General features: G+C 41.6%; 1 protein-coding gene across 7 annotated transcripts in view; it reads right to left on the bottom strand.

Annotated features, from left to right (window-relative positions):
* KIAA1210 (KIAA1210 ortholog) overlaps nucleotides 1–20,392 on the bottom strand; it is a 59,651-nt gene that overhangs the window by 23,577 nt on the left and 15,682 nt on the right. For 6 of the 7 annotated variants that reach the window (XM_062006782.1, XM_062006784.1, XM_062006781.1 and 3 more), the window contains exons 2-3: nucleotides 5,830–5,906; nucleotides 1,345–1,513 (exon numbers count right to left, since the gene is read on the bottom strand). In XM_062006782.1, coding sequence (XP_061862766.1) covers nucleotides 1,345–1,513; nucleotides 5,830–5,896 — 236 coding nt within the window. In that variant the 5' untranslated portion in view covers nucleotides 5,897–5,906. The remainder of the gene's footprint in view (nucleotides 1–1,344; nucleotides 1,514–5,829; nucleotides 5,907–20,392) is intronic. The other variant, XM_062006786.1, reaches the window with a different exon arrangement.

Here is a 20,392-nt window from a genome sequence, read left to right as displayed (position 1 = left end):
GAAACCAGATTCCTCCTAAACTGTTCCTAAACTTTTTGGACTGGGTTAGCTGCATCACTCTAATCTCCTTTACCTCAGAGGACTGGTTGTATGTGGTCACTTATTCTCTTGCTGTAATGCTAACAAACAAAATAAAGAGATTGTTGCTTCATTCCCAGATCATTTCTATAATGCAGTTGCATAAACACAACAGAGTGGGGAAAGGTGAGGCAAGGAGGAACATCCGTGAGAAAGTAACATCTATAAGTTGTTCCACCAGAAGCAACACAGTGTCCAGCTCCACAAAATGCCTTATTTGATGACACAAAGCATTTGGCTGCAATGCTGATCTCAGCATGTCCCACTCTAGTCACCTATTCATGCCCTCCACCAACATCACATGTAGCCAATGTCCCCTCCACCAAGACACTGCAAACCACAAAATGTGGCCAGTGTTTTGTCAGTCTGCAGCTCTACAACCTGCAGCACAGGGTAATCCAAAGAGAGGTCTGGATGAGTAGCTAACAGGGGAGTATGAGGAACGCAGGGAGTTGGGAAACAGCCAGATTATAGGTTGCCAGATACTGATGCATGACACTCCTGGCAAGAGACACAACCATGTTCCAAGGGTTGTCCCACCCCAAATTCAATCAGAGACATGCAATGGAAGTGTTGTACAGCTTGATGGTCTAAGGTGATCAGTGAAGCAGTGTTAGCAGTGCCAACTAAGAGTTTTCATTACACAAACTAAAAAAAAGGATAAGTTTTTCAACTAACATCATCCAGGGACCTATAAATTGCTCTTGACGCACCTTAAAGACTTGCAAAGCTCACACACACACAGCCCTTCATGGGTAGCTCACACAAAACTAGAGGCCTTCAGTTGTTGTCTATACCTAAATGTCTATGTGAAAAAGTTAAAGCAGCAATCTCATACTAGTAACACACCAAATATATTTGTTTGTCTTGACCCCAGCCATGAGAGAGAGCACCATTTATGCTAAACTTCACACATATTCTCTGTACTAACACTACCCAGTCACCATCCTCTTGTAAAGCTGCTGCTGATCAGACCTTCCAGGATAGATTTCAAACACTGAACACACTCAAAACAATCTGGGCTATCTGCAGTTTTTGACTAAGAGGCTGGATCACCCCTGCCTGGCTGCCCTCCCCCTCCTCTCCAAACTGGCTTTTGAAGCACTAGTAAAGAAAGAGGAAATTCCTGGAATTCCTTCATCAGCATTAGAGCTTGTTTTTGCACAAACTTGGAGGAAGTTGTTCCTAAGGGGCCAACTCACGCTTTCATCCTACTGCTGTGAGAGATCTGCTTTTATTTATTTCTTTTCCCTCCCACCAGCTTACCCAGCCTCCTTCGGTGAATGAGGCGCAGTAGTGTCGAGCACAGAGATGCTGACATCGCTGCTGGACTGGCTGGGTTTTAAATTACTCTCTCCCCTGGGAGGTGGAGGCTCTTTCTTTTTCTTCTTCGCAAAGAAGTTCTTGAAAGTCTGAAATTTGGATTTTTTCTTTCCTGCAACATGAGAAAAAAATAAAAATGTATGGAGTAGAAGGTGTTGCTTAGCTTGGAGAATGTTATCTCCTAAAGTCTGGAGAAAGCCTCAAAGCCAGAGGACCCCATTCAGTTTTAGTCAGCTCCTTTGTAAATAATTCAGTACTGGAGTCCAGTGAAAGGTGAAGCTGCAATTCTTACATTTGCTGCCATTAAGCTGACAATAGTGGTGCCTGCTTAGGTTCCAGTTTATGAAAAATACACCTTAATAGAGAATGTATCTACCTACAACTCAGCAGTGGCCATGCCCATCATACTGGATATAGTTTAAATTTTTTAAAAAGTTGATGTCACTGTCCCTTATTGTTGTTACTTAGCTCAGTTTGTTCTGCTCTTTGCTCAGTGCTGTAACGAGACAACATCGGAAGGATTTTCAACATTTGGCAAACAGATTGAAACTAGCAAAAGAATTTCTAAACTCTGAAACCAAAATATCTGTTTCCACATTAAACCACTGCCTCAAAATAAAATCCTCCAAGGACAATGGAGCAAACTTAAATTGAGACATTGCTGTGCAGGGCACGAAACTCCCAAACAAAGCAGCCTTAAACACAGCTAAAAAACTGTTCATCTGATTTCTGATTTTCCATTGTCCAAATGAAAATACAGAAAGAACAAAAGAAACCATAAAAACTATCACTGACTTCTTTCATTTTTAATAACCTCAGATACTTAACAATTTTATTTATCTTTTCTTTCAGCATACAAATGCTGCATTTTGTCACTGATCCTCACATTGAGGAGTCAGTTGGGAGTGGTCTGGGTCAAACTATTGTGCTAAGACCTCCTGTGATTGCCTTAAATACATATGCAGAGCAATAACATCACTGCATATCTGAGCCAAATTCATTGTTCAATTAATACCTTACAGCAGTTGGCACAATAAATGCCCACAGCTGGAGGATCCCTTCATAAACAAGGCATTATTTCAACACAATTATTGTCTTCTCCTAGCAATGATTTAGTTGGTGATTCTCTGTCTCAACATGTGCCCTGTACGTGTAAGGATCTCTGCCAATGGCCCTTATCTGGGCTGAAGCTCTGCCATCACACAGCTGCACCAGACAGTAGCCACTTTGAGAGATAAACAATGATACTGGGATCCACTCCCCCCGTCTCCTCCCTGCTCTCAAGACCAGTGCCAGCACCATGCATCAGGACCCACACGGGTGCTGCTACACCATCCGGCACGGCCTGGTGAGATGGTCACCTCTCTGCAGAGCAGAAGCAGCCAGGGAAGACCTGCACATTCCCTTTCAAGTGACCTGGGCTGTCACTGAGACCAAACATTCAAACCATGTATAGAAAAACTATCAATGGAGTCTCACTCATCTGAATAATAAAAGAATGTGGCACTCCTATGGAGAATTTATCAGTGGAAGACCTTTTTATCTTCCACTGCTGCATGCCAAGCCCTAAGTGAATGAGTCACAGAAAACATACAGGTTATATTGCCTGCCCCAGACTACAAAGCTGACCCCAAGGCTTTTGGATTTGTTGGGATTCTTACAGAGCTCAATGAGTTTCAGGCTGCACCCATAGCAAGAACTGGTAAGAGCAGACAGATCATCCAGCAACTGGATGACCCCAGTGCTGCTCAAATCAAATAGCCATGTTGAGTGTACTTTAGACAGTCTTTAGAAATGCCTCCCTACCATTACTGCCATTCATATCAGCAAGCAACACTTATGGGATTCTCCAGGGAAGCTTGTCAAAGCTGCCCCAAAATTATCAATTTAGTAATGTCTGCTAACACAGTCCAGCGACTCAAAAGACAAAATGGCAGACTTTGCTACATACAGAGAGCTCTGCAACCTAAAGGCAGTCTAAATGAAAAACAAGGACACTGTCATGCACACTGGTCATCTGACAGTGGCATGGACAGAAAGCAAGTTTGAGTCTACTGCAAGTATTACTGATGAGCTTAATTTGATGGTGGGATTTCCAGAGAACCAGAGGAATGTGTTTAAATTTAAAAAAAAAGCCAAAACAAACCACCACAAACCCACAACTCAGCAGCAACTACAAGAGAGTGATCCTATGGATGCTTAAGGCAGAAGACATAAGTCCTGCCACAAAGGATAACATTGTCAAAGTACAACTCCAAATGCTTGTTTATATCAGCAGTGGTGCTGGCTTTAGAATGGAAGCCATGGAAAGGATTTGCAAACACTGTCAATGACTAAAACTCAGCTGGCACGGGACAACACTTGGGTATCACTGTGCAACAGAGAGTCCTCTGATGCAGACACATCAGTTACGTCAGTGCCTTCTCTAGCCTCTAATTTATTACTGCTATGCAGAGTACACCCCCTCCAGCAATAATTCCTCCTCAGCCATGCTCTGCTCAGCTGCATGCCTTCAGCTGTTTCGGTTGAATGAGAGAACAGGAAGCTTCCCTGCAGTCCCAGAAGATGGGCACTTGCCATATTATTATGCAAAAAAAAAGATAAAGTCGCCACCAGACACTTAGTGCCACATGCAGATGAAAACTGTGGCACTGCTTTATGTGAGAGCCTTTGGCAAAAAAGGCATGGTGCAGAAAGACAGTGTTGGTATTTGCTTCCTGCTGTGACTAGTTGTGGCTGGTTTCACACACCATTTAAAGGATGCCACATTTCCTTGAAGGGTGCCTACATTTCGGTGCACTGTGAAATAGCCCAACGCATCACTGAATTGGTAGAGCATTCTATGATACTTGAACTAATAACACACAATAGGATCTTATTACTTAAAATGGAAAAAAAACCATTGCATAATAAAAATGCAGTCAAAGTGAGGAGAAAAAATCCAAGGTCAGACAACTGTGCCTATTTCTCCCTCACCCACCAACGAATAATGAGTCGTGATTTTTGAATTCTTATGGTTACAAATCTTAAGATTTATGGCACTAAAAATAAAAGATTAAATTTAAAAGCTACTGCCCTAAAGAGCAAAAGCCTTCCCCAAAATTACTGTGACTTAGCCCACTATAAAAGAAAAGAATCAGAAGTAAGCATTTTGCTTTCTCTGTAAAGTTTCTTTATTCCTGGACTTTTAATCTGTTTGTGTACTGCCTATTTCACTGTTTCTCCCATGCACAGAGAGAATTAACACATCTTTATGCTCTTTGCATAGTTCATCTCTGTAACAAGATAGAAGAGAAAAAGATGCTTTTTCCAGTGCAGAACACAGTCTATAAAAAGCACGGGGAACATCTTATTTGAGTATCATATCTACATGAAACAGCTTATTTGGGGATCCTCTATGCTCTCTGACTTCTTAAGATGTATTCAGGACACATCTTCCATTTTTTTTCTCAAATCCAGGCACTAGATACTTTCACCAATAAAAACACGATAAAAAAAAATGTGACAGACGATTCTCTGAAAATACCATGATTCTAGCTTCCAAAACAATACCTGATATTGTCAGACAGGCAATAAAATCATGGCTAACAGCAAGGCTAACACTGGGTGCTGACAGTTTTTGGATAGTGACCTAGTAACTGCCATCAAGAAGGAGCACTGGAAGCCCTCTACTACTAGTCAGGCAATAAGGTAAAACCTCAAGAAATTAATCTAGTCGACTAGACTGTGGAGGCTGAGGATATGAGCCTCCTAGAGGCTTTATATCACAAGCTAATTAAAGCTAGGAAGAGGTGAGAAAATTCTATGTTAATTGAGAAGTAATAAAAACATCCCAAAAAACAAAAAACAATCAAGTAATATGACAGCCACCTCTCTTGAAATCCCCCAGCCATGATGCTATTCTTCATATTCCCTTATCTCCTCAGGAACAGTCTGAACACTGGCAAAGGAGAATTTCTTTAATTAAAACAAATCTTTGGCGTTACTAAGATATTTTCCTTTCATCTCCTTATGGCTGTTTGCATCAGCCCATGTCACTTTATTAAAGAATAAATAACAAATGTCTGTCTGCGGCCAGAAGCAGAGACTGAGGCTGCAGTGGGGTCTGGTACAGCTCCCACAGACAGAGGTTCAGCTCTCACCTCTGTAGGATCCATCAAAGCAGAGACAACAATGAGCTCTTCAAGCTCTAATGTCCTGTTTCTGGAAATCCAAGCTACAATCTAAAAGAATATCCTCCATCAGGGTACAAGTCTCCAGTACTTCAGATCAAAAGATCCTTCCCATAACATTGCCAGCTGACAAAGCCACACAGAATTGGTTTTTTACACAATATAAAACAAAACAAGTCACTACAGACTCCCTGACCTGAAGAAAATAAATCTTGACTTCCAAATCAACTATGCAGTCAAAAGAACAACTACTTACCTGTGCACTCTTCAACTATCTCTCCTGTTTCAGGTGACTGTATGACATCAGTTGGTCCCGTAGCCATGATATAGTCACTGAAATAGAGATGAAAACATCAGTTAAATTTCAGTCCACCTTCCCAGCAGAATATTGTCCCACCCAGCATGAAGTAAGAACATGGCTGGATCATTTCTAAAAAAGTAGATCCAAATGCTTCTCACAAACATGGCTTGCACACTTGTTTGCACAGACGTTTTCCTGGTTTTCAGCAATGCTTATTTCTCCAGCCAAAACTAACAAACCAGTCTAATTTCTTGCCAGTACCTCTCTCTTTTTAGGAAATTGGGATCAAAATTTGCATTAATGAAAAATGTCATTAAACTTGCTCAGCAAAGACTGTAATGCTTCCCAGGCTCAGAATAATGAACCTTTATGATTGCTCTTTGTGAGAGAGTAACAGCTCCATGCTACTGTAAAAAATATGTTAAGTGCTGTGCTGCCAAGGGTTCATGTGTTCCAGTGTCCTCACAGCAGGCATCAAGCTAGTCTGTCAGCATTATTAAAATTAGTTAAGCATCAGCACTGAAGCATCATCCTGGGCTGTGCTACATTTGTGGAAACCAAGAGATCAAATTCATTTTGGATCCAGTGCAATCTGCTTTTAGCCACAAGCTTTGAAACCTTATCGCAAGCAGGGCTATTGATCAACCAAATTAGCTGATGGCATCATCTTCCTCCCTGATGAAAACAAAAGTTCAGTCTAGTTTTAAGATCATTCAATGTTAACTGGCTCCACTTTGTATTTTCCAAGACTGCTAAATGGGTATCTGTCTGAGACAAAAAGAATTAGGCAGTAGAGCATAAGAGTTACAGTACAAATGTCAAACAACAATGGAAAAGTGACAGTTTAGCAGGGCAGCTCATAAATAGCGTCCTTTGCTTTGGAAGATAACTAGGTGATACATTACATAGTTGGCAGTTCCAATATCCTGTGTCAGGACTTAAAGAGTAAGAAATCTTTACAAACAAATGAAAATACCAGATATAAATCCTGCTCCCTTTCTGCATAGACCTCATCTAACAATTGTCCACCTCAAAGTGGTATAACAATACTGCCAAGTTAATTGCCTTATCAGCGAGCAAGACTATGAGTCTATATTAATTTGGCCAAATAGTAAACTATTCTATTTCTTCTGTACCATCCACCCTTTCTATGATCTGTCACGTCCAAAAGCACTGGGACCCACACCCTCAGACCGACTTAAAAGATATGGTGCACAAAATCAGAAGCAGAGGCCACGGAGCTGTCAAAAGACACAGACCATGGAGCAAGCTCTCCCCGTAGCAGGCACACAGATGTGCAAACTGCCATACTGCTGAACTCTAGGTAGAAATGGAAGAGGTAGACTGCAGTTTGCTTCTGTTTTATATCAGCTCATCTGTGAGCAGTGAACACAGGAGTGCTTTAACACACAGTAGTTTCAAACAATGTCATCTCAACTTGCTAAAATCAATGAAAAAGTCACTGCAGCAACCAGGACTGATCATACGTCTTCTAAATAGGATGCACTGAGGATGTTTTTGAAACAATTTGTATGACAATATTGAGAAACAATAAAAACTAAAACTTTAATGATTTTCCTTTTGGATGATCATAACCACTCAAGTCTTCTCCCCTTTTCCCCATATCTCATCACTTATCCATGAAAACATCTGCATTTCCTGCATATTTTTATTGCAATGGCCATCAGCTGACTTTCTCTGACTTTCTCATGGAAATTGGTTACAATTTTCCCCCTCACTCCATACACCATGCATATTGATTATGTTTGATTATTCTTGAGGGATAAGGAAAAGCAATTGAAGTAAAACATCAAGAAAGCACTCAACAAACTTACAGGGACAAACTGGCAAGTTCCCAGACTTGACCTTATTTTCACAGAACGTGAGTGAGCCTGACATTTTGACCATTTAAACATCTAACTTCTGCTTTACACTTTCACTAAAATCAAAGCAAGAAAAAATGCTCCTTTCAGATCCAGTTTTGTTTTCACCATCTCCATATTTATTTAACTACTTGATCACCTCAGTTGCTCACTCAGAATCCCTCCAGAATATCCTTTGGAGATCTTCTGACTGCTGTGTTTATTATTACTGCAAGCATTTCTTTCCAATGGGTATACATTTTATACAAGTAGAACTATAATTACAAAGCAGTTCAGCTCTGAGGCAGTCTCTTCATAATCAAATCAGCTCCAGCATTAACTTGATTTTACAGCTGAGTTCTCTAGGGCACATGGAGATCAAGTGTCAATTGGATGGGTGCCTCAGTTGTTTACAAATTTGCCCCATTTAGGACTAGTTCCTTTGTGTATCTCATCACAGTATCATCTTTTTTCCAGTGAACTGAATAGTGACTTGAGGTGAAGGATATCATCCCAAGTTTTCTCCAAGCTTTAAGTTAGCCATTTAAATGACAACTATATGTATCTATTTACAGTAAAGTGCAAGTTCCATCATTAAAAGCTTGATGACATATGTGAAGGAAAATTAGCAATTAGACAAGAGACTGCAAATTCTGGTGGCAGTGAGTTTACTTCACAGAGAACAGCTAGCAAATGTTCTGAGCAACAAACTCTACCCTGGGGATCAACGTAATGGAGAAAAAGAGGACAAAAACCCATCAATACAAATGCCTGTGTACAGGCATTAACTGATCGAACCATCAGACATTCACCACTTCCAGGCCTTAATGACAGTTGACAGATGCAGTGTCAGGATATATCAATACCACGTGCATTCAGTTCGATCAGCTGTACTAACCCCGTCCATCCACTCTGTGAACTTTCCCAGAGCATTACACCATTAGAGACAGAGTTTTAAACAACTATTATATGTGTATTGATTTTTAGTGATAAAAAATATCAGGTTAAATAAATGGCCTTTTAAAACAGTACTTCTGGTATTTTTCAGGCTAGGAGATTGTAGAGGACAGCTGGGAGAAGAAGCTTGCTGTAGGATGAAGCTCTGAGTTTGTCTTCTCAGTGAGAGAGCTGTTGAGGTGTAACAGTAACAGATTGATAGCTGCTGGCCAAGGTAGTAGAGTTGTCAAGTCCCAGCTCCCATTTCCTTCCCGCTAAAGGTGGACCAGTAGGCACATTTTCCCAGTCTACAAGTTTCTAATTATGTTCTTAATCCTCTCTCAAACAGCATTTCCCATCGTTGCATATACACAGGCCTCCTGCTGCAGGAGTACAGTACAAACAAGATACCTGGTCTCTGCCTAGACATCTTAAAAGCCACACCTGGCCTTGCCCAGGGAGTCTTCTGCAGCAATTCCTAGGTAACGCCATGGAAAAGACTGAAAAAAGACTGAGACCAACAAGGACTGATTATGCAGTGTTCACCTCTCCTAGCACAGGGTGATGGGCTGGATTATTACACTTTTGAATTAACAAATTGCTTGCAAACAGTGAAGTGGCATCCTATAGAGACACAATCACAACAATAAGCCTGACATTATTAGACCCCATTTGCATTGCCATGGTGTATTTTAAAATAGTAGAACTCCTACAATGTTGTAAGGCTTGTCTTACTTTCAAAGCAGGCAACAGGACCTAGTTAGCAATCATCACTACCCTCACCTGGGTTGATAGTTTAGTACTATGCTCCATAAAAAACTTCCATTAATAATACTGCTGAGTTGCACTCACTTGGAGCTCTTCAACTCATTAACAGAATTAATGAGTCTTATGGAAAAAAAGAGAAATTTCCTTTTCTCTTTACAAACTGAGGCAACTGGACAGATATCTGGAGTGCTTACAGGAGGGCAGTGACAATGCAAAAGTCCCAGGGTGGTGTTTTGACCATTCACTTTTCCCAACTGAACATATACGTCATGGCAGGGGGGAATGCTACAAGAAGACAATTCCCTTTCACTGCTTTAATTGTGTATTTAAGGACTCCTGGGAAGTTAACATTGTACAGGACTTGAGTTTCCTGCATTTAACAAAGGCTCAAGACAAATAGAAATGGTTTCTGCTTATCCTCAGAAAAGGGACATAGCTTCCTTACTGTCTCTCCAGTGATGCAGAAGGCTTGGAGACTGCACAGCAGGCAAGCTCCTGCCCCACCTTTAGTGTTTCTTCAGCTTCAGTTCCATGCTTCTGTATAAGCATTCTGGAAGGCCTTATGACACAGAGATCAAAAGAGGTGCTGGACCCTGAACAGCTTCTTTCCTATCAAATAAATGCTTGAGGAAATAAAGACTCAGGAATACAAAGCACTGCATTCAGTTAGCATCTTCATACTCCTATATAGAAGTCAGACAATGGCAAGCAGCCAAGAGAAAGAGGTGAAATTTTTGCCTGGAGCTTTTAAAGACCAATTTCCTTCATGCTACAAAAAATATTTGAAATCAAGCTTATGCTCCAGATTTCAGGACACACACTTTGCACAGCAAAATGGATAAGTGCAGGGAGATGCATTCCACTCATCTGGTCCTCTAGGACACCACCCTGTAGCCAAGCTCCCCCCAGAACACACTTCAAGGTATTGCAGGACCTCAGAGAAAGCCTCTCTATTTCTCCTGAGGACCAGAGCTGGAAAAAAAAAAATGCACAAAATGCCAGATGACATTCTGTAGCAAAAGGTGGCTGACAGGTTACATTTTTACTCTGTCTTACTAAAGCACGTTAGAGCACTTTGTTCTGACAAAAAGTAGTTGATTGCTTTCCTCTCTGGGAATCCTACAAGTTATCAACAAACTAGTTTATCAAACAACAGTTAAGTGAAGTTTTCCCTCTGCAAGTCCACAGAAAAGGATTTCAGAGTCAATCATAAAGCAATAGCAGAGCTGGCAAGATTTCTATTCATTTTTCACATCCCTTGAGCATATCAGAAACCCCACAAACAAAGCTCCCTTTGCTCTCCATGCAAAGAGCCGAGAAAACTGCACCTCAAGGTCCATATTCAGGGAACACACCGAATAGTGTGTGATCCCACAAACAACTTGGCTGAAAAAGGGTACAACGCAACATGACAGCAGGAACCAGGATCTGACCTTGCACAGCTGATCCCATTGTACTCTTGTAGAGTGCATTTTTTCTAGCATGAAACAGGGTTTTGTGATTGTTTTACTTAGGTATAAGAAAATAGCACAAACAGCAGTTTACATTAGGACTTTTGCTACTGCCTCCACTGGTAAGTGTGGTGGGAGAAGTTTACAAAGTTTATGAATATTGCTTTTGTAATTTTCACAGAAAGAGGGGGTTTGAAAAAGTTTAAAGTGCTTTTCCAAGGATCACAAATAATACAGTAATAGTAGGCTTCACAAAGTCTGGATAAGCAGGTAGACAATTTTTAATATCAATAAAACACTCTCCCGTGATCACACAGGGGGTCATAATTCACCATAGCAACAGACAACATTCATCTCCTCCCCTTGACAAGAAAGCCAGAGCAATCAATCACTCACATAAAGAGATCAATTCACAGCTTTGCCTTTAGACAACACCCCCTCACCGCCTTCTGTCCCCACACCTTGGCTTCTCTGAGAAGGCTTGCCAGACGACAGGTCTCAATGTGCCGAATTCTTTTTAACTACAATCTCCTTTGAGAAGCCTCTGTCTGACAGGAGTTCTGAAGGATTTCTGCTACTCAGCAGTGCCTGAAGCATTATGTGCTGCCCTCCTAGTGAGTGTGTGTGTAACACTAATGGAAAGCAGCTGGTGGGCTGAGGACGACTTTAAAAAAAAAAGTCAGAGGAGGAAATGCCTTTCATACAGTCACACAGGCTCAGTCTGTAATTGTGTGAGAAGCCAAAAGGATAAGAAGGGGGAAGGGAAAAGGAGAGGAACACATTCATGAGCTACTACAGAAAACAGTGGAAATGCACTTTGTTGCCAGTCCAGGAACTGAGAGAGTAAATGCCTCTGTCCCCTGAATGATGCCCCATCTCCAGAGACTCCCTCCATCTAGGCAGTCATGCCATTTGCTAAATCACTACAGAATGGTCTCCCTGCACATGGGGACATGCCTGCAGCATGCATACACAGTCCTGTGTTACCTTAAACCTGAGGCAGGCACCAGTAGCAGAGCAGCTGTTAGTCTACAAACAGCTAGAGAACCCAAACTCAAGTCCAAGCTATCATAGCTTGGCACCCATGCCAGACAGGTTAACCAGTTTTGGACGTGCCACTTCAAGCTGCCCTCACACACCTAATTACTCTGCAGAGCTTATTAGCACGACCTTGTGTAGTTACTTTCAGTAGGATGATCTCCACTGCAAGTTTGTGTCTGCTTAGACAATAGAGCAAGTATCTGTTTGCCAAAAGCTAAGTAAAATGTTTCTGAACGGCCCATACCTGACAACAATTTATCATATAGTTTTTCCAGTGCTTTTTCTGGTCTATATCAATAAGGAAAAACATGACAAAACTTTGCTGAAATCAAGACTGCCCCTAACACAGTCACGATTTAAGCACACAACAGAGCTCAGACAGTATTTTGGGCCTACACTGCCTCTGTTTTAAAGGAATGTACATTAAATGACCCAGTTGAATTGCATCATTTGGCATTAGCATGGGAGTAAGTTAGTACTTTTCCCATGTAGTTTTAATTCTTTTTCTTCACACTACCACACTGGGGAAATTGTAGGAAACAGTTGGAATTACAATCTTCTTCTACTCTTCCTAAAAAAGGAGTAACAGAAGCAGCAGAGTCATTCAGCAACCATGCTAAGGAGCTAGTAGAACATTGCCAGCAGCAGCAGCAATACATAGCCAGTCAGGGAGCTCCATAAGCATTATACAAGTAAGCATTACTGCCTTTAGGAACAGTTTTAAGAGCAAGACAACAGGAAACGTCAAGCCACTATCACTAAACAGCAGACATGCCTCATGATAGCAGAGTCAAGATATCAGAGACACAAGTATGGGAATAAAAGTAAAGCTTACAGTCTCTGCCTATCCATGTGGCAAATGCAACAAATATACATCATCTTCTACCCCAGACCTGGGTAGCAAGCATATTTGGCCACTGTTTTCTAGCTTGTGTGCGTGCTTTTTACCCATTCTCCAAACTCCTAATTAATTTTGGTAACTGTTAGATGACTGATACCTGACCCATGGTGTGCAGAGCCCTGTGAGCCCACCACTGCTGTGTGGTAGCAAAAGGTAGCTACAGAAAGGAGTACATCAGCTGGCTTCAACATACTCTACAGGAGCTTGAAAAACTGAGAAAATGCCATAGAAATTGCCCATATCTGTGAAGGTGACAATTATTGGTTTAGACAGTAAAATCTTTGAGAGAGATCTCAAACATATCCTAGCAGACAGAGAGTCCTGTGTTAGAACTTTAGAGAACTAGCTGCTTTCCTGGCTCTATCACTGGATAACAGGGCAAGTTACTGGGCTGCTGACAGTAGCTGAGTTAGTTATTGCTCAGCCTTGAGTTTCTTGATGTGTGGAATTGAGATGGTCACACTGAACACCTGAAATTGAGCCCTACGGAGGAGGTAAGCACCACCTCTGCTATAGGAGACCGGCATGCTGGAATCATACCAGGCGACACCGCTATCAGGTGCTACCACTACACAAAAGATAAACAACCCCATAAAATACTGCAAGAGTAACATGCATATCTGCCACGCCCGTGCATTTCAGTCTCACATTGATTTCCAAGATCTTATTCTCACCAAACGTGAAGAATTATTATATCCTGGGCCTGAAAGAAAGAGTCTGGAGACATTTTCAACAAATTAAGCTGTATGAATATTGCAGGGGAAGTGAGGCTGAAACAGTAGTGAACTGAATGCCAGAACTAAACATTAGCCAGCAATGTGCTGTCATGAGCAAGAAGGCCAATGGCATTCTGGCATGCATCAAGAAGAGTGTGGCCAGCAGATCGAGGGAAGTTCTGCTCCTCCTCTCCTCTGCCCTTGTGAGACCTCACCTGGAGTCCTGTGTCCAGTTCTGGGCTCCCCAGCTCAAGATGGACAGGGAACTGCTGGAAAGAGGCCAGCTCAGGGCTATGAAGATGCTAAGGGGACTAGAACATCTTCCTTATGAGGAAAGGCTGTAGGAACAGGGGCTGTTTAGTCTGAAGAAGAGGAGACTGAGGGCATCTCTTTTTTATAGTGCATCTAGTGACAGGACAAGGGGTAATAGGAAGCAGCTGGAACACAAAAAGTTCCATTTAAACATAAGGGAAAAGTATTTTACTGTTGGGGTGAGAAAGCCCTGGCCCAGGCTGCCCAGGGGGATTGTGGAGTCTCCTTGTCTGGAGGTCTTCAAAACTCACCTGGACACATTACTGAGTGACCTGATCTGGGTGAACCTGCTTCTGCAGGGGGGTTGGACCAGATGATCTCTAAAGGTGCCTTCCAACCCCTACCATTCTATGATTCTATGAACTGAAACATGGGACTTTAGGCTACGTCTAAAGCTTTCTTTTCATTTAAAGTTTTTCCAGATCAGTCACTTCTATTTGTGGGTTAAAGAGCCACTTAAGGATGGGGGAAAAAAAAAAATCTTCAGATAGATCAAAATTTCCAGGACACATTTCTTCCAAGAGAAGATAATACAGATATTTAATGTCCAAGAATTCAAAGTGCACTGAAAAAAAAAGGAGAGGCTAACAGAAATTTCCAGGGTAAAGTGTGTGAAAATTTTTCTCTCTGAAGATGAAACTGTCAGAAAAAGTCAGCCATCTTTCAGCTGCAAGACAGCAAAGAAAATGCAGGTTTTGTGGTCTCAGAGACTGCCCTTGGCAGGAACCCTCTCTTCATGTGAAGTGACAAAACTTAGTTGAGGCAAAATCTACTGCACAAAATCTACAAGCACAAAAATAAAAACAAGGCCAGCTCCTTCCTATGTTGAAACACACTGGCTGGCTGAATCCCCTGAGTTCCCACTGCCCATGGGTATTTCTGGAATTTAGATCCCATTTTCGTAATGAAGGAATGTCTGGGTCAATTTCTATGCTTGCAGGAGGAGCTTCTCTGGAGCTGTGTGTGATGCTTGAGGTCTCCTTTCTTTTGCTCTAAAAGCAGCTTTCTGCAGTCCCTACTCTTCTCTCCTAGCTGCTCTCTCTTCTGAAATACACAGCTTATTAAATACACCGGTCTTGAAGCACATGGACAATCGGTAGATTATCCATGTGCTTCAAGAGGCAGATTATTCACGTGTTTAAAACAGTTTGTGAACCATTTCTTTCCCAAGAACATCTACTGACTTTTCTGTTTAAAATGAGCAATGACTAAAGAAGGAGCCTACTTCTCCAGGATTTCAGTCAAATCTCTCTAAAATAGGATCATCTAAAATAAGATTATCTGAGTCAATGCTGTTTTGCACAAATAGAATATCAAGTTGTATTCAAGTGTGTTTTGAAGAAGACAGTATAGTAGCATCTGGGAGCACAGAGGGCACATGACAGTAGAACAGCCCAAGAGAGTGACACCAAAGACAACAAGGACTGCTAGATAGGGTATTGACAAGTAGGCAGTGGGCAGTGGGGTGAGGAATCAGATGGAGACAGACATTGTGTAAGGATTTCACACACCAAGGCTACAAGAAATGAAGCAATGAGACAATTTTCATTTTTTGAAGGAAAGAAATGAAATTTCAACTTTCAGAACAGTCTTTTCACTAAATTGAGATGATGGAAAGCAGTTTGACTGCTGGGGTGAACCAGCAAACAATTCCTCTGCACCTCTGTCAGATCTGTGTTCTCCCAAGTACACAGATAACAATTAACGTGATGTCTGCATCATAATTCTGAACTGGAGTGTTCAAATACATCCCATTTGCATCCAAACTACCATGTGAATCAGAACTTTGTTGTTAGATGAGTGATACTTACAAGCCCTGGCAAAAGCACATAGTTACACATGAAAAAGCATAAATGAATTCATCCTGAATGAAAGTCAAACGTTTAGTTCACTGATTAGCACCAGATCCTTGAAACTTGGATGCCAAAAGAAACAAGTACTGCAACAATTTGAAGCTGGAATGCAGCCCTAGCTCTGGCTAGAGGGAGAAAAAGCAAAACCAGGCATCTTTGCACAGCCAAGTTACCCTGCTCTGACTGAGAGTGTTGCTGTTCTCTCTAACAGTCACAAGAATACCAAGGTGCTATAGCAAGGTGACAGGATACAACAGACCCCTGTACACCTCTATGAATGTAGCAGCACACACTGGTACAACCATATCATTACAAAATGCATAATGATGTGTGTGTCCCAGGTCTCAGCTTTTTCATGTATGTCCTGTTGGAAATGTGGAGCTGTTAGCACAATCCTGACTTTTAATGCAGTGATGAACAGTGACAGCTCAGCATCTGTGTACAAAATCAGGACAGGATATCAACTAAATGACTTGCTTTTTTTTGTTTAAACAGTGCCTCTCTCCTTGGAGGGCCACCTGCTATCTTGATACAAAGAAACATGAATAATAACATCATACAAAAAAAAAAAAGGTAAAAGCTTGCTGTATGCAAAATGCTGTATAACACTCCTGGAGTCATAATAGTTTTACCAACCTTGAAACCACAACAATTTAATGCAGAACTATAAGCTAGGATTATGTTACAGTAGAGCACCTTGTACTCAACTGTTCCCTTACAGCAGCAATCCTTAGGAGGAAAAAAAAAAAAAGAAAAACCAACCTTGGAATTACCTTGGGTATTTTGTCTTGTTTCCTCACAGACATAATTAGCTCAGATTTTCCCAAGTTTGGCTGTTCATGAGCTCTAGCTGCCCTACACCAGCTCGAGCAGGTTATCTACTGGGAGTACACCATATACCTACTACACTTTTGTCCCACAAATCTATTGCCAGATTTCAGCTTCTAAAGCCAATTCTAGGCCTTCACACCAAAGCTACTAAACTTTCTAGACCTCTATACAAGAAGGAAATGACAAATTAATCTCTCCGGTTGGCTGTAAGGGTACAAAAGCTACTCTGAGGAACAGAAATTTATGACAAGATGTTTTCACATCTCAGTCTGGCAAAATAATGTAGACAAAAAACTTGACAAACAGTGCAGAAGACTGAGAATCACATTTAGCAGACTACCAAACCAAGAAGCTTCTGCTCCAGAGCAAGAGGAGGACAGGCAGCATTAGAGGTGTGTATCTGCCAAATACTCAGCACCTGGTGACAGGGAAAGGACTGTTCTGCTGAGAACAAACTAACAGGCATGCCTGCTTGGAATTCCTCTGCCTACAGCCAGCAAACACACCGCATCACTGTGGCTGCTAAAACAAACACCTTCCAGAGAGAAGCATGAACAGAATGAGGAGGACTGGGAGACATGTAGTGACTCACTGGTGTATTAATCCAGAACTGAATATCTTGTAGAGAGATGAGTCAAACAGAATAAATCAACAAAGAAAATAGTTGATCTTTTTGTTAATAATACATCACCATTGTACAAACTGTGCTCAACTGCCTGCAGTGCCATGGCTTTGCCACCTCCTGACTGCTTTTGTTCACCCTCTCTACTATTCTTGAGTAAGAAAACAGGACTTAAGCCTCCACACATATGATGCCAGGCACAGTTCTGAACAATCCCTGTGTGCTGAAGACAAAATGCTCATGAATGTACAAATACTCTGTATAAATACCTCATACAGAACATGCTCATAGGTTGTGTATTGAGAGATTCTCAAGAAACTCGTGAATCCCAGGGGAGTCCTTTCACTTCAGCTCACCCTCCCGGACTTGGCCCCAGCTGGGAGAGTTCTCCACTTTCCACAAAAGTACATCCCTTCTCTTGTTCAATGCTTTGCCTCTTGCATCATCCCTAAGCTGCTTTTTGAAACCCAGTATTGTCACTCCTGTGTGATCCAGAGCTTGTCTCTGCACTGATGAACTTATTACTACCTTTCATCCTCAGAGGTTTTCATTTCAAAAAAAACCCACTGAAAAACTGTTAATAAGTGATTCCTGCCCTCATTGGGAAATACTGTGTTAAAGTGGTATACAATAAAGACAGGTAAACAAGCATATTTCAGGATATCAAAGTGCTCATGGAAAGTATTTCACCTCATCAGAATTTATCAGCCACACAGTCAGACCTCCAGGATCACCACAGAGCCACAGCAGTAGCTCTGCCACAGCTCCCAGGCAGCACACACTGGCTCCAAGGCCACATGGCCTCCTGCCAGCTGCCAGACCCACTGCACCTATGGAACGCTAATGAACCAAGCCCCGAATGCTGGGGGATGCCACAGGCAGGGATGGCCAGGGAACTCAATGTCTTACTTAAACACCCTGTGAGTCATGAAAGATGCTCTGAGTCTAAAAATGTGCCAAAGAGCAACACATCATGTCCTGTGGACAGTCAGCCACAGTCAGCCAACACAGCTACTTAGACCCCACTGGGATTACATGTCTCCAAAAATGAAGAGAGGTGACAGGAGGCAAATGAGCTGCTGACAGAGAAAAGCCAACAGTTTTAAACTGCCCCATTCTGCACAGTGCCAAGCTGCTACTTCAGTAGCAGTTGGTAGGGCTTTAAAGCTCTTCCAATTCACTTGCTAGTGTCCATGTTAAAACAGCAGCTGCTTGCTGTGGATGAGGAACCAGAGGTTCTAAAGACTCCACATATACATAAAAGCTGTAAAAAGTGTTACTACACACCCAGGACAAAGGGACTTCTGGCACTCCTTCCACTGTCCCCTATGAGCCTCTCCAGCAAGAGGCTAGGGGGCAAAGGTTTGGGAGATAATGAATAGGCATGTCAGCTTAGTTGACTACCCATCATGTGGACAGCACTTTACCATCTTTGCAATAATCCCACTAAACACCAAAATCACTCATGTGTGACACTCATCTGAACAGGTAACAACACAAGTTGCAACAACACAGCTACAGCAACTAATCCAGAAAACACATTTTACTCTCTTTTGTGGTCATACCATCGTTCTACACTTGCAATGACTCACCTCAAACAATCTAAAAACATATTGAAAATTATACTGATGCATCCCTTGATCAATTTGCTTTACTCAAATGCTTAAATTCTTTGCAGGAAAAGAGTGCACATCATCATTTTTGGACAGTATGGGGCTACAAGAAAAGAACACAACATCCCACTGGAAGTGCAGAGCTTGGCATGGCAGAACACAGTCAAACTGAAGTATGTCCACAATTCTGGGACTGTGTGTGAAAGGCACCATGAAATGCTGAGTGACCACGTTAAGTACAGACCAGTTAAATACATTTCCTTATAATCTGTTATAGAAACCAGTTCTGAGCTGGCATGCAAGGCCTTCAGCCAAATATTTTATATAGCTTCTAAGACACTATATTTGTCTTTGGAAATTGGCAGTTTATGTTGACCATTAGTCAACCTTACTATTCAAGCAACCACACTTTCAGCTCCTAACTATGTATTTAGCTAGTACCAAAAATTGAGCAACATATGAAAAGATTCCTCTGCAGGCTTTAAAAAACTTCATCATATATGTCCAAGTCGAGTGGTTTTTTTCTATCACAATACTAAGACCAAGGACAAGAAAAATTTGCAACAGGGATAATAAAAGAGATATAAACTTACTGGAAGAAAAACATCATTCAGGTTCCAGATTGTAGTTAGACAGAACAATGAAAAGAACCTACAACTTTTATTTCAGTGGAATAGCAGCAAAGATTGGAGATGTGATGAAGAATTACCTGGATTAGGCTTTGAGCTTTTTTTTTTAATGTGACATCCCATAAAAGAACTTTAACAAAGCACAGGGACAGGACAGTGTGCACAGAGATCAGGTTTGGCCACACATTATCGCAGTGTGCCAAGGCAGAGCCCTTGCTTCCCCTTGCAAAATGTGGGGGAGTGAAGGTAAATGTGACAGCAGCACAGGACAGCATTACCCAAAGCAGCTTTTAAAACAGTCCAGGTGCTTTAGCTGGACTCAGCAGCTCAAAGTCCTGGCTGGACTCCCTTCCCAGTGCCAGTGGTAGGTGTCATGGTCTGCAGTGAGCTCTATGCAACTTTGGCTAAACCCCTACTGGTACCCAAGCTAATTGTTCAAAACATAGAAAGCATTTCATTCCAAAACAGCTTTTATTCAGAAAGCAAACTAACTCCTACAGGTCAAATGACCGTGTGAGGATTTGGGGAAGTCATTCCAATGACCCATTTGTCCAGAAAAAACAAACACTTCATGTCAAACTCCAAACAAATTTCATCCAAAATCAATCTCAGGCTAAAAACATCACTGTTGTTGCAGTTGGTGTCTCAAGACTCATTTTAACTGGCAAGCAACATATAACATTTGTAAAGACTGCAAAGCATTAATAGTTGTACTAATTCACCTGGGAACATATCCCAGGGATTAAATAACAGGTTGAGGAATATAATCTACATATATATCAAGTGTAGAGACCTAACTGAACAGTAGGAAAAAATAATTTGTTCAAAAAAAATCCCCTGTTCCTCACAGATCAGATAGAAATCCACTAGGAAAGAAGAGATCGTATGCCATGTGAAAGAAGCTTCATCTGCCCAGCCTGCATAGCCTCTCTCAGACTTCTAAATTTGTTTTAACTGCTGGAGAATTTGAGAGAAAACCCACT

Source organism: Colius striatus, chromosome 13, assembly GCF_028858725.1.
Source record: "Colius striatus isolate bColStr4 chromosome 13, bColStr4.1.hap1, whole genome shotgun sequence".
NCBI classification, from domain to species: Eukaryota; Metazoa; Chordata; class Aves; order Coliiformes; family Coliidae; genus Colius; species Colius striatus.
The sequence above is the reverse complement of the archived record's forward strand: the minus strand, read 5'-3'. Positions and strand labels throughout refer to the sequence as shown.